This window comes from Panthera uncia, chromosome A2 (assembly GCF_023721935.1).
Source record: "Panthera uncia isolate 11264 chromosome A2, Puncia_PCG_1.0, whole genome shotgun sequence".
NCBI lineage: Eukaryota > Metazoa > Chordata > Mammalia > Carnivora > Felidae > Panthera > Panthera uncia.
Window position 1 is genome coordinate 92332093 of NC_064816.1, and position 18310 is coordinate 92350402.

At 38.0% G+C, this 18310-nt stretch overlaps 1 protein-coding gene across 2 annotated transcripts in view; it reads right to left on the minus strand.

Moving 5' to 3' along the window:
* Positions 1-239: 239 nt before the first annotated feature.
* SAMD9L (sterile alpha motif domain containing 9 like) overlaps positions 240-18310 on the minus strand; it is a 23286-nt gene continuing 5215 nt past the window's right edge. For both annotated transcript variants that reach the window (XM_049642869.1, XM_049642868.1), the window contains 2 exons: positions 14438-14542; positions 240-9070 (listed from right to left, as the gene is read on the minus strand). In XM_049642869.1, coding sequence (XP_049498826.1) covers positions 4278-9050 — 4773 coding nt within the window. In that variant the 5' untranslated portion in view covers positions 9051-9070; positions 14438-14542 and the 3' untranslated portion in view covers positions 240-4277. The remainder of the gene's footprint in view (positions 9071-14437; positions 14543-18310) is intronic.

The window sequence follows — 18310 nt, forward strand, 5'->3', positions numbered from 1 at the left end:
TGCATGTTTATTAAATGTAAAGTTTTGGCAAATGGCTTGACAAACTGTAGCATCCCCCCACCCCAATGTAGACATAGAACATTTCTGTAATAGCATGTCCCTCCCTGGTTACTCCTAACCCCCTGAAGAGGAAACCATTCTTCTGGGTTTTTTTTTTGTTTTTTGTTTTTTGTTTTTTTTTTTTTTACACCATAGATTAGTTTCCAAATGTTCATATACGAGGAATCATATAGTATGAACTCTTTTGTGACTGGCTTCTTTTAAATTCAATGTAATGTCATTGTGATTGGTCCTAGTGTTGCATGTATCATTAGTTTGCTCCTTTTTATTGCTGAATAGTATTCTGTTTTTGTCAGTATTTCCCAATTTGCTTATCCAATTTCCTTTAAATAGACGTCTGAGTTGTTTCCGTTTTTGGCAGTCATGCTTAAAACTGCTGTGACTATTTTTGTACAAGTCTTTTTATGGACATATGTCTTCATTTTATTATGTAAATACCTTGGCATGGGATTACTGGATGTAATAGGCACACCTTTTACTTTATAAGAAACTGTCAAGCCTTTGTCTAAATTTGACTTTGTGTCCGTCTTTTGTATAAGTCAAAATGAAACAAGGAACTGATGTCATTTCACCTGGAAAGTTTAGAAATAAAGAAAAAAATGATACTTAGTACATCAATATGAAGAGTCATAGGCTGCCAAGCATCAGTTTTACTCTACCACATCTGTGAGTAACCGATGTTTTAGTTTAATTAGTACCCATAATTCCTGGCCTGATGTTAGAATTAGCTAATATGTTCTTACCATCTTAACGGGGTTAAGCTGTGGCACCCACTGGCAAATGTTTATATTTTTACAGTATCTGTAATGAATATAATTTCAAAACTCCCAAGATGAGCCAGTAAAATGAATGTGTTTTAAGCATATTGGGTAGGTAGTTAGAAATTTAATACAATTGGCTGAAAGAACAAGGTAAAGTGACATTATGAGGGTTACATGTGGATGTTGTATCCTACCAAGCAGATGTTGTTCCTTAGCACATAGTTGGTACTTTTTAAGTAAGAGCAGACCACATGGATATTGTCTATTAATTCTCTGCCTTTTACTAATTATCCTTTCTAGATGAGTCTATAAATTGTATGCCATGATTTATTTGTAATGCTACTTTCCACTTTTCTAAGATGGTAAGAACAATTTGGATCTTCCTGTGCCTATTTATGGCCAACACACATCTTTAGTCTTTAAGACACATGAGGCTTCTTGAAGATCTGACTCCCTTTAGGAACTGGCTTGTGCCCTGTGAGGGTCAGATACAACGTTGCCAACTGTCCACCCTGGAAGGCTCAGCTTTCACAGAGGGACAAGTCATGTTTGGACAATAGAGTCTCTATTCCACAGAATGTTTAAAAAAAAAGAAAAAGAAAAAGATTGGTTAGACCCAGAGCATATAGATATGCTTTATTTACCCAAGGGTTATTCAGCTTTAAGCAGAAAACTTTGACCTTTGACTTCTCTTTAAAAATTTCTTCCTTCTTGGGGCGCCTGTGTGGCTCAGTTGATTAGGCATCTGACTCTTGATCTCAGTTCAGGTGTTGATCTCAGTGTAATGAGTTCAAACCCTGTGTTGGGCTCCACGATGGGTGTAGTACTTACTTAAATTTTTTTTTCTTCTTGCTTGTTGCTTTGTTAAGAGTCTGTTTGGTAACTTTAAGTATAATTCACATGATTATAAATCCCACATTGTTTGTGTAATTCATATCATGAGTATTTCCAAACTAATATACCAGTAATCCCTTTATAGTGATACCAAGCTTAATGTAAATTTAATTTTCTCTAATCCAGTCTCTTTGTTTATGTAGCCATGTATTTTGAGAAAATATGGAAAATATTGCTAATACTGGAAAATAGAATGATTGTTCCTCAAGGGATTTGGTGATCCAAAGTGTCAGCATTTATCCACCCCTCATGAGATAATGGAATGTGGCTTCACAGTGCTCAGTGCAAGTCAACCATGTTTGTAGACATTCTGCCTCTCAGACCACTCACACATACTTGAGACTCAGAAATAATATTTTCTCTCAAATAAGAATAAAAAAATAAAACATTTTAAGTTATCTGAAAAAAACATCTTGGGTTATAATTTTTTTCAGCTCATATTTAACAGAGTTATGAGTAATGAACTATAGTTTTTTGGTTTTTGGTTTTGTTTTCATCTAACTGTTCAGTTCCTTGTTCTCAATGTGATAGTTTTTCAAGTATTGGGGAAATACTGGTTTTATTTAAAATCATATAAACTGATGTACTGCAGCATACCTACTTGTGAAGATGAGTATTGGAAAAGAGGTAAACAATACAGTGTGAGAACACTAATGTTGTGTGATTAGGGGAAAAGGCTCGAATTAGAGTATCACTGAGTTAGTAAATTCCTTTAACCAAAGACTGACAAGGAGTGACAAAGATAGCTAGTATTTAAATTAAAGAAGGCCTGGGGCACTTGGGTGGCTCAGTTGGTTAAGCATCTGACTTCAATCTCAGCTCAGGTCTTGATATCAGGGTTGTGAGTTCAAGCCTCTACTTAAAAAAAAAAAAAAAAAAAATTCAAGAAGGCCTAAGAAAACTTGGTAAAACATACCCATCTTAGATCAATAAAACATTATTCATTTGGTGATTCGTAAAAATAAATAGCCTTTTGTGATTGGATAAATAAAAGCAGGTTGAGAAAAGAGAAGATCCCTAAAAAACCTTGTAGAGGAGCTGGGGCTGTGAACTCTGAGGATATTCATGGATAATAGGAATATTTAACAATTTTTCTTCCTTCTATTAGAACTTTTTTCTCTTATGTCAAGCCATTAGTTAACTATTGCTAAATGTTGTAGCCCAGGCTTAGCTGAGCTATGAAGGTTTAAGGGTCCAGCCTATGTCCAGGGGTGTGTGGACACTTGGAAGCCCACCAAATGGACAGGTGGGCTGCAGAAAAGGGAGGCAGCAGTCTGGAGCAAGATCAGCAGCAGATGTGGCTTCTAGCAACAGGGGCATGTTTGTGGACCATGTGAGCATTCCCCAGAGATTCACAGAAATACTGGTGAAAAGAACCCTGATAGGGAATAGATCTCTAGATGACAAGAGGAATTGGTTTTGCAACCTGGAATATCTAAGTTACTAAGGAGATAGGAAGTAGATAAATAAACATGTATTTGTTAAGTATTTAATTTAATCTATATTAGCATGTGTTTTACCTTATAGGCAATGGATATCTCTTAAAATCCAAGCTCTAGAATGCTGTTCGAGGCTGTTCTGCTTGGTTTAAGTCTAGGGCCAAGCTTCTAGGATTGCCTTCTGGAAAGTTGGGAACACATATTGCCATGAGGAAGTTATGGCAGGGGCTCTAGGGTCAGGGAAGACTTTCTGGTGGAGTTGATTCAAACTGAGTTGTGATGGACAAATCAGAATAGTCATATGGAAAATGTTGGATGAAAATAAGGGAATATTTGATAGAGAAAATAGCGTGTATATAGCACAGGTTGAGAAGTCAAAAGAGAAAAGAGGGCAGTGAATGGAAAAAAGAAGCCAAGGGAGATGGGCTCTAAAGAACAGGTGGAGATAAGACTATGTTGACAGGAAACAAGAATGGCCGTAGAAACAGATTTATCTGTAAATGGGAGGAAGGGGGCAAAGGGAGTTCAAGCTTGTGACTACTTTGTTTTCTGTTTCCCCCTCCTGAAGCAAGAAGTTGGGAGAAGGGCAAGGGGTACAAGGAAGTGTGTATTTATATGGATAGGTAGAGGGGTAGGTGGAAAAGAGAACAAAATATTTACCCTCTATACATTTTTATTGATACCAAGAGGAGGTAGGTGGCACTGTGGTGTGGATTTCTGGGTCTGATTTCCAAACACAGGAGGGGCTTTTCCTTTCATATTCATCTTATTTAAGTCTCTGCTTTCACAGTGAATAAATAATTCACAATTCAGAATATTCATAAGTGATAGAATTAAAACAGATTTTATTGATCTATAGCCAGCTCTAATGTGACCAGTGAATACCAACAGAATATACATCTGAAAATGCATATTTAAAACAATGAACAGTCAACTCTGCTGTGTACCAAACTCTGTGTAGACACACTTCATGCCCTCAAAAATTATAATTCATTCAGGGAGACAAACGCAGAATCTGTGATTGCAGATAAGCCAATAATGTTATTAAAATGCCATGGGAATAGAGAGAGGGAATAAAATCACAGAGAGAGATGAATAAACATATTTGAGTTAATATGTCTTTTTAAATTACTTCTATGTCATATGCTAGAGGGCCTTCCATGGAAAATCCTAGGTAGAAGGACACTCTTTCTATGTTTCCACCACTTCTGAGTGGACCTGAATAAACAGGTGTTACTGGTATTTTAATTTTTTTCTCTGTTCCATATTCCATAGAGATTAGCTTGCCTTCAGCCTGACCAGTTAGACGACACAGGAGGTCTTTGACTTCTTTTTTTTTCCAAACGTCACCACTCTGCCCGAGAGAATTTATATTTTGTACTTTATTGAAGTATTGTTCTATCTCAGCTTTGTGAACAAGACTGTGGAGACCCTTCTTCTTCCCCAGATAAAAGAGTGTGCTTGCCTGCTTGGACCTGCACATGCTCCTGTACTGTCTCTTGAAGGTTCTGTTTAAGGATGAAACATACTTTTCCATTAGTTTGGAATCTTCATCTAGGTCTTGATTTTCTGGCCAGAACAGAAGGCAGGCCAAGAAATAAGGGTCTGGATATTGATGACTTAGTCCTATGACTTGCAACACTTCTCGGAGCTGTTTTTTCAGTGTGGTAAGTGGTTGAATGGATTTGGAGTGGGGTTTTAGACAATTAAGAATAATGTTGGCTAAAATGAAATTTAGTTTCTCCTTTGCCAGGTGTTTAGTTGGGTTTTGCTTCAATAGGAAAAAATATTTGTTCACTATATTTTCCATATTGGTTGCAGCGTCTTTGTGATTTGGATTAAGATATTCCAGGAGTCCAGAAAACCTATCTGCTCTCAAAGCTTCTAAACCTTTCCTGCATTTCTCTTCTTGGAGAAACTGACTCTCTTTGCCTTGTAATGGACCGAAATCCAAATGGCAGAAAAGTTCCATGTATTTCCTGAAACAACGAGTGATTTTTTTGCGTAATGAGATTTCTACTATTTCTTTTTGGGTGTTCTTCATTTTCAAAAGAACAATATAATCATCAAGGAAGTCAAAGCACCTTTTCAAATCTGATTGTAAATCTTGTAAGTAGGGTGTGAACTTGCTGAGAGCCAAATAATATTCACATTTTGGATTTATGGGAGTAAGTCCCTTTCCTGATAAAAATTCTACCAGAGCTTTTTTAGATAATTCATTTTCTTTGAGGAAATAGGGAGTGAGCTGGAGAATCTGAATAGTGTAAAGACCAACTTCGATTTCACCCAAGAAACCGGCTGTATTGTATGTGTCATATTTTCTTTGCAACTTCTGTGGTGCCCAGGCCTCTGTTTCATAGCCTTTCCTCTCAGTTTGCTCTTGGGATTTTTTGAAAGCTCTTGAGGCATTTTCAGCAGCTTCCAGGAGATATGTTAGGTCATTAACAGTAATCAGATCATTAACAGTAATATCCTTGGAGTTCTTCCTTTCATCCAACCACCATTTGATTTGACTTTTGTAGACTTGACCAAGTGTATCTGAGATATAGGAATTTTTAGATGCTCTCTTCTTGGCCTGATTTGCCCAATCCAGAGCAATATTAAAATTCTTTTCTTTAATGTAGAAATATCTTGCTAAGGCCTGACAAATGAATGCATTTTGTGGGAATCGAACACTCCCTGCCACCAAGACCTTTTCAATTTCTTCATTCTTTAAAGCTTCGATTAATGGGGCAAACAAAGTGTCTGTTTCATCTCCATACTCCTTGCGCTGTCTTGTAAGCAGAAGAGTTTGCACATCATGTTGAAATTTTTCTCTTCCTATTCCAGAAACATAGAATAAATTTTCATTTAAGATCTTCAATGCAATTTGACATTTAGTCAAGTTATAGCTTTCTTCTAGTTCTTTCAGACAGAAAATGGCAATCAAAGGATGAATGATGCGCACACCTGTGTATCTCCCAAAATCTGCAACTTCTGTGCTTATTAGAAGTGTAGAATAGGCTCCCATCTTATCCTCTAGGCTTTCAGGTTCCCAGGGTATACTAGTGTATATGATTCCCAAAAATATTTCACACTGTGACACTGAAATTGTAGAATCAGTAACATAAGAGTTGAGTAAAGCCAGGAAGGAGATGAGTTGTGCTTCCTTGCTGTCAACATTCTGTCCTTTTAGGATATTCTTGACTACCTTTTCTATGTACATTTCATTAAAATTGCTCTTCATGATCATGAAGGAATAAAAGTTTTCACAGTTCTTGTGTTGCTTTTCAATTTCTTCCAGTTTAGCCTCAAAAGCTCTTTGTTCCTTAGGAGAAAGTTGGTAGGTTAGTGCAACACTGTCTGCTAATTTTGCAGTCTCATCAGGATTCTGGGATCTCATGCAGTTGAGGATAATTACCAGTGTTTTTTCATATCTCAAGCCCTTCTCTGCTAAAATGGAATCGATGGCATTCTGTAGGACATAAACATTTTCCTGGTCTTCAAAATCATCCACAAGGAGAAGTACAGGAAAGTAGTCTTCATGGCTGGTTGCCTTATAGGTAATCAGTTTGGTCACTTGTTCTACAATTTCTGCAAAGTCAGTTGTTTTGTTTTTTAACACAGCACATCTAAAGTTTTTCTTTAGGTCCCAGAGGACATTCATAGCTAACGTAGTACCCCCACAGCCTGGATGATGATAAAGATTGATAATTTTTGCAAATACTGGTTTAGGAGAGTCTGCCCAGCACTGTATCAGATCTTTAAGCTTTTCATAACTATCTCTTTTGACAAAAGCTGAAGAATAGTTTTCAGAAGAAAAATAGAAGTTCCACCAGGATACTTTGCCACCTCGATAAAAGTGTTCCTCTTTTGATGTCTTAAATTCTTGGAATTTAGATTTATCTTTCTCTATGTCTGTGTCTTTACACTCATTTTCACAGAGGATTTCCAGTGCAGTCAAGATATCCTCTTCCTTTTTCTCTAAGATAACGGAAGAAAATCCATGGGAAGGCAAAAATCTTCTTGATGACTGAGTCACTGGTTTTAGTTTAAGAATAGTACTGTTTATCAGTTCTAAATTTAAAGTGGAAATACTGTGGTTTGTTAATTCATCTGCCATTGTCAGTCTTGTTTGTAGCAGATCTTTCCATCGTTGATAAATCTGTGAGTTTACACAGATACACAATATATTTTCCATTCCTCTGAGAGCTTGATAGAAAGCACAGAAAGTTTCAATGAGGGGATCTCCTGGGCTTTCCACTGGAGAGAGTAATAGAAACACTACCAAAAATTTCCCTCTTGTCATTATATTTTCATCTGTGAGAAATAAAATCAACTTTCTGACTTCAGAAGCTCTTTCTCTATGCCATAAGTGTGGTTCTAGAGGCTTATGGCTCTCATTTTTCAAGTCTGATCTGCCATTGCAGAAGATCCAGCTGGGCTGCTGGTAAAGATTTAAACTAGAAATTTTCTCCCTTATGTTATTTGTCTTTTCTTCAAACTGATTTGGAAAGTGAAGATTTGCTACTCGGCTTTTTTTGTAAGCTTTGGCCACTCCCTTGCTCACAGATTCAGGATCAAACTCCAACACAGCAAACCACTTCATTTCCTTTAGAAAATCTAAGTTATTTGTTTGGTTTGGATGGCATTTATTTGTTACAAGAATGTACCAGCTGTAATATGAATTATCCAGTGAGTCTCGGTTGCCTATGAGAAGTTTGATAAGCTTTTGTCCTTCGCTCTCCTTCTTATTTGCCTTCACCTCATATTCTTCTTCAGCCTCTTTTCTAGATGCTGCTAGTGACTTTAAATTTTGTAAAAATGCTTTGTAAGCTATATCCCGTTGCTTAACATTGGCCAGGATATCCTTAGAGCTGGCCCCATCTCTCACAAACAGTGAAAGATCTTGGTTTGGTTTCCATGTTTCATTTTTACAGTTCTGCATCCTAATTAAGAAATACTTTTCTTCACACACAGAGTGTTTTGGAATAACATCTACTTCTATGACAAATCTGTCAGATGGTGTATTGTTCTGCAGTAGAACTTCCACAAACCTTGGTTCCCGAATACACTTCTTGGCTTCATTGACATCATCTTCAAAGTATTGTCTGATCGTTATATTGAAGTGGTCAATGAAGGCATCTTTACTGGTGACTTTCACACCAACAATTTGTCCATGGGGTTTGTTCTTAACTCCAAAATGGATGGTGCCATTGGTGCGTGAATTAATACAAGCTGCTGCAAATCGGAAGACTTCATTGCTAAATTTCATCTTAATGTCCTTTTCTGTGGCTGCTTCTGTATTTGTGAGAGCTTTGAACTCATGTATTGGGTCTATGAGATTGAGTGGGCCAGTTTCAGGTTGTAGAATACTATGTTCTATGTAACGTTGGCTGTTATGGAACTGATCAAAAGGATATGGCATACAAGTCAACTGTTCAGTTTCTAGCTTATCCTGATTTTGGTCTTCAGTGGTTGTTCCTCCATTTAATGCATCTTCTTTCGAAAGAATTGATTTTTGTTTTTTGGTATCTCTGATCTCTCTGAGATCATGATTAAAATTGGGTAACCCTGATTTTTCATCTTCCTTTTTTGTCTGTTGTGGCTTTTTTGGGTGTTCTTGTAGGGATGGTTTTGTATGATCTAATTGTCCAGAATCCTGATTGTTACTTTCAGGGTACCTATTATTCAATCTGTTATATGTCCGTTTTATCAAAAGTGCTGGACCCCATGGTAGCCCCATTTCTCTAAGGTCCATCTCAGTTAATTCCTGCAGGACTAATCCAGTTACTTCTTCATCGATCAGAATCTGCCCATATTTCTCATCAATCTTAAGGTCTTTGGTTACCCATTGTTTCACATGCTCTTTGGTCCAGTTGTTGGTCACTTCGGGTAGCTCTACTTTTTCACTCATTTCGAGCTTGCAGTTTTTTCCTTGGAAAAAGTAATACGATAAGCATTTTAGTATTATGCTTAACGATTGAAATTACATAGTCAATTATGTACATAATTTTACACAAACAACATATATAAAATATTGTTCAAGAATGACTCTTAAAACTAGTCGATACTGGGGTGCCTGGGTGGCTCAGTCAGTTCAGCGTCCGACTTCAGCTCAGGTCATGATCTCACAGTCTGTGAGTTTGAGCCCCGCGTCAGGCTCTGTGCTGACAGCTTAGAGCCTGGAGCCTGCTTCCGATCCTGTGCCTCCCTCTCTCTCTGCCCCTCCCCCACTCTCACTTTGTCTCACTCTGTCTCTCAAAAGTAAATAAATGTAAAAAAAAAATTAAAAAAAAAAACTAGTTGATACTAATGTTTTATAGTCCCAATTAGTGCCCTTGTTTCCTAGGTGATTATAATTATTATCATGAAATGAGCAGTTGCTTCCAACTAGGGTCACATACACCTTTATCCATATAGTAATTATCCCTTTTAGGTTTAATTTGGTGAAAGTTGGGGTTTTGTAACTGTTTTTTTGAATTTTTTTTTTAATTTATATTTGACAGAGAGAGACAGAGTGTGAGTGGGTGAGGGGTGGAGAGAGGGAAGGGAAGTCACAGAATCTGAAGAAGTCACAGAATCTGAAGCAGGCTCCAGGCTTGGAGCTATCAGCACAGAGCCTGATGGGGGGCCAGAACCCATGAACCACAAGATCATGACCTGAGCTTAAGTTGGAAGCTCACCTGACAGCCACCTAGGTACAACAAGCATTTTTGTAATTTAAAACCAGAATTTTAAGTAACAAGACATTGATTCCCATAGCTGAATATTGCAAATAAACTTTAAATATAAAACCAGAGGGGCGCCTGGGTGGCGCAGTCGGTTAAGCGTCCGACTTCAGCCAGGTCACGATCTCGCGGTCCGTGAGTTCCAGCCCCGCATCAGGCTCTGGGCTGATGGCTTGGAGCCTGTTTCTGATTCTGTGTCTCCCTCTCTCTCTGCCCCTCCCCCGTTCATGCTCTGTCTCTCTCTGTCCCAAAAATAAATAAAAAACGTTGAAAAAAAATTAAAAAAAAAATAAATAAATATAAAACCAGATAAGTGAAGGTGGGTTGGGGAACAGAAAACTCCTTTCTCAACTAGGAAGATGGCCATCTTTGTTACATAGCAATGAAGCAATCAGCTACCTCATCACCTACTGTCTTTTGGAACTCAAGCTATTAGGCCACCAAGACAGAAAGAGATGTGGTAGCAAAATGTTAGGGAAGTCAATTTGCTTGGCTAATTCTTGTGGCTCTCAGAGATACCAAAAGAGTTAGCTGTATTTCAAACTGGCCTGGCCTGACTGAAATTAGATAAGAAAAATAGTATGAGTTTTTAACTTTGTTAAAACGATTTCAGCCTATGAAGCAACATTTTTCCAGATATATCTCCTGAGACAAGGGAAACAAAAGCAAAAATAAACTGTTGGGACTCCATCAAAATAAAAAGCTTCTGTACAACAGAGGAAACAATCAATAAAACTAAAAAACAACCTACTGAATGGGAGGAGATATTTGCAAATTACATACCTGATAATGGGTTCATATCCAAAATATAAAGAACTTATATGGGTCATTACAAACAACAACAACAAATAATCCAATTAAAAATGGAGAGAAGACATGAATAGACATTTCACCAAAGAAGACATACAGATGGCCAACAGACATATAAAAAGATGCTCATCATCACTTATCATCAGGAAACTACAAATAAAAACTGCAATAAGAAAGGAGAAGAAGATGGCAGCAGAGTAGGAGGACCCTAGACTCATTATGACTCATGAACACAAGTAGTTAACTATCAAATCATCCTAAATATCCCAGAAATTGACCCCAAACAGCAGAATATACATTCTTTCAAGTGCTCACAGAACATCCTCTAGAATAGGTCACATATTAGGTCACAAAATAGGCCTCAAGAAATACAAAAAGATTGAACTCATACTACATATTTTTTCTGACCATGACACTATGAAACTAGAAGTCAACCACAAGATAAAAATTGGAAAGATCACAAATACATGGCAGTTAAACAACATGCTAGTAAACAATGAATGGGTCAACCAGGAAATCAAAAAAGGAATTAAAAAATACATGGAAACAAATGAAAATGAAATCTCAAACAGTCTTTGGGATGCAGCAAAAGTGGTCCTAAGAGGGAGTATATACAATACAGGCTTACCTCAAAAGCCAGAAAAATCTCAAATAAACAGCCTAATCTTACACCTAAAGCAGCTAGAAATAGAACAACAACAACAAAAAAGCCTAAAGCTGGCAGAAGGAAGGAAATAATAAAGATTAGAGCAGAAATAAATGATATATAAACTTAAAAAACAATAGAACAGATCAATGAAAGCAGGAGCTGGTTCTTTGAAAAAAAATAATAAAATTAATAAAATAAACCTCTAGCCAGACTTATCAAAAAGAGAAAGGACCCAAATTATTCACCATGATCAAATCGGATTTATTCCTGGGTTGCCAAGTGGTTCAATATTTGCAAATCAATCAATGTGATATGCCACCTTAATAAAATAATGGATAAGAACCATATTATCATTTCAATATATGCAAAAAAAGAGTTGACAAGCTACAACATCCATTCATGATAAAAACCTCAACAAAGTAGGTCTAGAGGGAACATACTTCAACACAATAAAGACCATATATGAAAAACCCACAGCTAATATCATCCTCAATGGGGAAAAATTGAGAGCCTTTCCTCTACAGTCAGGAACAAGATGGGGATATCCACTATCACTACTGTTATTTAACATATTACTGGAAGTCCTAGCAACAGGACTCAGACAACACAAAGAAATAAAAGGCATCCAAATCTGTAAGAAAGAAGTAAGACTTTCATTATTTGCATATGACATGATACTCTATACATAAAACCTGAAAGACTTCACCAAAAAAAAAATGCTAGAACTGATAAATGAATTCAGTAGAGTTGCAGAATACAAAATCAATGTACAAAAATATGTTGCATTTCTATACAGCAATAATGAAGCCACAAGAAGAGAAAATCAATCCCATTTTTAATTGCACCAAAAACAATAATATACCTGGGGATAAACCTAAACAAACAGGTGAAAAAAACCTGTACTCTGAAGAATTTAAAGCACTAATGAAAGAAATTGAAGGTGACGCAAAAAAAAAAAAAAAAAAAAAAAAAGGAAAGACATTCCATGCTCATGGACTGGAAGAACAAATATTGTTAAAATGTCCATGTAACCCAAAGCAATCTACACATTTAATACAATCCCTATCAAAATACCAACAACATTTTTTCATGGAATTAGAACAAATAATCCTAAAATTTGTATGGAACTGGGGTGCCTGGTGCTCAGTTGGTTGAAAATCCAACTCTTGATATTGGCTCAGGTCATGATCCCTAGGTTGTGGGATTGAGCCCCATGTTGGGCTCCATGCTGAGCATGGAGCCTGCTTGAGATTCATTCTCTCTCTCTGCCCCACTCCCCCAGTTGCATGCTCTTTCTCTCTAAAATTAAAAAAAAATTTGTGTGTGTGTGTGGAACCACAAAAGACCTCGAATAGCCAAAGCAACCTTGAAAAAGAAAAAGCAAAGCTGGAGGCATAACAATTCTGGACTTCAAGTTATATTAGAAAGCTGTAGTAATCAAAACAGTGTGGTACTGGCACAAAAATAGATATGTAGATCAATGGAACGGAATAGAAAACCCAGAAATAAACCCATAATTATATGGTCAATTAATCTTCAAAAAAACCCAGTAAAGAATATCCAATGGGAAAAAGTCTCTTCAACAAATGGTGTTGGGAAAACTGGACAGCCACATGCAAGAGAATGAAACTGGACCTCTTTTTGCACCAAGCAAAAATAAATTCAAAATGGATTAAAGATCTAAAGGTGAAACCTGAAACCATAAAAATCCTGGAGGAAAACACATGCAGTAACTTCTTTCTATATATGCTTCCTGAGGCAAGGGAAACAAAAGCAAATATAAACTATTGGGACTTCATCAAAATAAAAAACTTCTATATGGCAAAGGAAACGATCAACAAAACTAAAAGGCAACATATGGAATGGGAGAAGATATTTGCAAGTGACATCTTATAAAAGGTTAGTATCCAAAATCTATAAAGAACTATGTAGACTCAACACCACAAAAATGAATAATCTAATTAAAATGGGCAGAAGACATGAATAGACATTTTTCCAAAGAAGACGTTCCAGATGGCCAACAGACATATGAAAAGATGCTCAACATCATTGATAATCAGGAGATACAAGTCAAAACTGCAAGGAGATTTCCCCTCACACCTGTCAGAATGGCTAAAATTAACAACACAAGAAACAATAGGTATTGGTGAGCATGTGGAGACACAGGAACCATCTTGCACTATTGGTGGGAATGCAAATTGGTACAGCCACTCTGGATAACAGTATGGATGTTTCTCAAAAAGTTAAAAATAGAATTACTCTATAATCCAGCAATTGCACTACTAGGTATTTACGCAAAGAATACAAAAATACTAATTCAAAGGAATATATGCACCTCAATATTTATAGCAGCTTTATCTACAATAGCTAAACTATGGAAACAGTTCAAGTATATATCAAATGATGAATGGATAAAGTAGTGGTAAATATACAATGAAATATTACTCAGCCATAAAAAAATGAAATCTTTCCATTTGTAACAATGTGGATGGAGCTAGGGAGTATTATGCTAAGCTAAATAAGTCAGTCAGAGAAAGACAAATACCATATGATTTCACTTTGCCTTCAGTCTGCAGGACATACCTAGTCCTGAGCCAATTAGCAGAACTATGAGCTACTGGCACAATGAACATTATAAACATATTTCATATGATCGATTCCATTCACTTTACAGTGTAGATCCAAGAGGTCTTTGAGGTTCCATAAGAATTAGTGCACATATTGCAACCAGAAATAAATATCATTTGTTTATTCACTCGACAAATTTTTATTGAGCACCTGTTAGGCATCATGCTCAAGAAAAATAGTGGTAACCAAAACAGATGTGGAGTTTTTTCATAGTACTTATAATCCAATGGAGCAAATTTAAAAAAGAAAAAAAAAGCCACACACATACATTCAAAACAGTTTATAATAATAAATTGTGATCGTGCTTTGTGTAAGACTCAATAATGGGCAAAGGACTGGGATCTGTGAGGAGGGGAGGAATGTCACTATGAGGAAAGTGGGGACATTGGACAGGTGAAGTTAAAGTGGGGCTTCTGGAGTAGGGTGGGAGGCAAGTAGAGGGAACAAGTCTGGGGGGCAGAGTGAAGAGAGTAAGGCATAGTCTACCTGGTAGGACTTCCAAAGTCCTATCTACAGGGTCCAAGTAGATGGGTGTGGTGGTGCTCCACAGTGGGCTGTCCGTGCTCCTGCTCCCAGATCCAGGTACTGGGTCTGCCAAAGAGAATTCCAGAGCAAAGGGAATTACTGACCAGGAGATGACTCCACACACCCCAGAGCCTGGATCCTCCTGCTTCCTCTGCAGAGGTCCTAAGTGTCATTTCAGATAAGGCTGAAGGGAGGGGTCCTGCCTTACCTGTTTACAAGCACTATATGCAGAATAGTAGAAGCAGTTATTAGTAAACATAATCCTAATGAAAGATTTTTTGAGGTCACTTTGGAGAAAAGTTTGAATAAAAAATGACTACTGTATTATTTTTAAATTTTTAAACTTTTATTTTTGAGAGGTGGGGGAGGGAGGGGCAGAGAGAGAGAGAGAGAGAGAGGGAGAGGGAGACAGAGGATCTAAAGCGGGCTCTGTGCTGTCAGCAGACAACCTTATGAGGGGCCCAAACTAATGAACCACGAGATCATGACCTGAGCTGAAGTCGACGTTTAACCAAACTTGCTTTTTTATATATTTAAATATATGTTGACCTCCTTTTGTAGGTAGCTGAAGGGAAGAGGCACTCATGCCCTCAGACACTTCCTGTCACAATTTTTGGTGGCTCAAATGATCCTTCAATACACTTTCTCCCTCTTGACTGCCTCTTGTCTAATGATCTTGACCTCCCCCCAACTCCAGTCTTAACAGTCACATCATTGACCTTATGATAACTGTTATGGGTTGAATTATGACCACCTCCCTCAAAAAACCTATGTGTTTGTGATAGGTGAAAGGAAAGGGCGTCACTTATGTCAAGAGGTTTTAAAATGGAGCCATTAAGGAGATGGGCCATATACATGCCCTCACTGGAGGAACCATGAACTTTTAAACCTGGCCCAATCAAAAGTATTCCAAGGACTTAGCCCAAATTTTCTACTTGCTAGGAAGAGGTTTTACTTAGTGATAGCCTTAGCAATCAGTTATATTCAGTCAAGATTAGCTTTCTGCCACCAAAAACAATAAAAAATTCTTTTTTAACATTAAAAAATTTTTTTTGTAATGTTTATTTTTGAGAGAGAGAGAGAAACAGTGTGATTGGGGAGAGGAAGAGAGAGAGGGAGACACAGAATCCGAAGAAGGCTCCGGTCTCTGAGCTGTCAGCACAGAGCCAAATGTGGGGCTTGAACTCAAGAACTACAAGATCATGACCTGGGCCGAAGTTGGACGCTTAACCGACTGAGCCACTCAGGTGCCCCTTAAAAATTTTTTTTTAATGTTTATTTGTTTTTGAGAGACAGAGAGAGACAGAGCATGAGTAGGGGAGGGACAAAGAGAGTGGGAGACACAGAATCTGAAGCAGGTACGAGGCTCCAAGCTGTCAGCACAGAGTCCGACGCAGGGCTCGAACCCAGAAACTGTAGATCATGATCTGAGCTGAACTCAGACACTTAACCGACTAAGATCCCCAGTCAAAAATCCTTTGTAAGCAACATTATGAATATGAGCATTCCCTTTTTCCCTTAAAACCCCCTGACTTTTGCTTAGTGGGACACTATGTGGGTTGCTACCTAAATCTGTGTATCCCAAAGTACATATTCTTTGGTCCCAAATAGACACTCTTGCTTAATTATTACCTCCTGACAAGTTTAGGTTGATGTGACAAAGGCCTAGCCCCACTACCTTGGAATGCAGCCCTTTTGGATATAGAGTCATTGCCGATGTTTACAGGAAGCCATTAGAGTGGGCCCTAATTCAGTATAACTGGTATCTTTATAGGAAGGGGAAATTCGGACACAGAGGCACACACACACATGGAGAACACCACGTGCAGAAGAAGGCAGGGATAGGGGTGATCTGTGAGCCAAGGAATGCCAGAGATTGCCAGCAAACCACCAGAAGCTAGAAGAAAAGCAAGGAACGTATTCCAGTTTATAGCCCTCTGCGGGAAACAATCTCACCAACATCTTGATCTTGAAGACTTCCAGCCTCCAGAACTGTGAGATAATACATTTCTGTGATTTAAGCCACTCACTTTGTGGTACTTTGTTACAGCAACCCTAGCCAACTAATAGAATCACTAATGGCTACAAGCCTTCCAGCATCTCAGATTCAAATACCTCCCTCCTGCATCTCCTCACTGCTTCTCCCTTGTAACTAGCTTGACTTTCTTTGTTCATTCATTGTAATCACTTGCTCTGTCCTCCCTCCTCTTGTACTCTGTCTGTGTCAACTCGGTGGAACATGGCTGGACATGACCCTCCATAACCTGCCTGGTCTCACTTTACAGTCATGACCACTGTCCTCCAGCAGGCTGTTAAATGCTCTGAGCTACCATCCTGTTTCCCTGCTATATTCACTCTCTCACTGTCTTAAATGGCTATTTCACACATTCACACAAATCTCCAACACCTCCTCACCATTGTCACTTTCTGCTATAACCCTGCTTCCTATTGCAACTAGGAAACTGAAACAATCAGAAGAGAGCTTCCTTGAGCTCCTAAAACCACATCTACCACTGTACTGCTTCTTGACTTCTCTTCTGTTACTAAGTCCATACATTCTATTTTAGTTTCTGTTCTTTGAACAGACTGTCTATAACTCCCTGCTCTAGAGAGGAGACCCACGCATCTCTGGGCATCTCTTCTGGAGATGCTCTTGTCATTCTCCACAGATGTGCTCTGTCCAGGTCTGTGGCAATATCTTCTCTTAGTCAGAGTCCTTTCTCACCTTCTCCTCTGGGTACCCCGGATATTACAAGGAAAAGCTCTAGATTTTCTCTTCTGATATAGCCAGTGAGTATACCGATCCCACTAGACTCCAGCACTCTACAAGGAGTGTGTGTCCATGTATAATGTGGGGATGTGGAAGGTCTGGTCTTTGGGCCACCTGCCAGGGAGACATTTTCTCCTTTATTGTTTGAGTTCTGCTGGGAATTACAGGGAGATGGGAGCACTCTTCTCAAATTGGAAGTGCATCTGTCCTCCCCAAATCTGTTTTTAATCTGTACTTTATCTCACAGGTTCCCCACTGTTCAAAGATGAAGACCCTTTATAACAGTAAAAACTTTCTCAGCTGCCCACTACTATGATGAGAGCTGAGACGATTCATAATGATTTGAAGTTACTATATATTTGGTAATGCTTTCACATAAATTTTGCACTCTGTCAATTATACAAGCATCTTATATAGTCTATGATCCATATTTGGATCATTTATTTAATTCAAGATGACCATGATTTGGGCAAAATGCTTTAATAATGCTTTGGTATAACTCTTTGGCCCAGTCAGTGTATTATTCAACCTTGTTTTGGGTGATGATTCCTTAACATTTATGTAGAACTTTGACATATTTCACTGTTCTGAGGCTGACAAAATCATTTCATGAACATTATCTGATTAGATTCATGTCCTGGAGTGTTGGCATATTTTTTAAATATGAGGGACCTTTATGTATAACAAGAAGTTACATAGTATAAATAAAGGGGAAGGGTTGTGATCAGGAAAACAATGTCGTGATTAATTATGTCTCCTCTCAGCCAACCTGTTTTCATTGTATAGGAGCATGGGACAGAACCAGTGCTGTCTTGGTTGTTGTTTGCTTTTGTTCTGCTTCTTCAAAAGAAAAGCATGTAAAACCTTAAGGTCTGAAATGGATAAAGGTGTTGCTCTGCTTGGAATTGGGGAGAAGACCTCTACCTTATCTCCTTTATTATGTTCTGGGAAATTTTGAACCCCAGAGTTCTCCTTATGAGTACTCGATTCAGGACCCCTTCCTTCCTTCCTTCCTTTCTTTCTTTCTTTCTTTCTTTCTTTCTTTCTTTCTTTCTTTCTTTCTT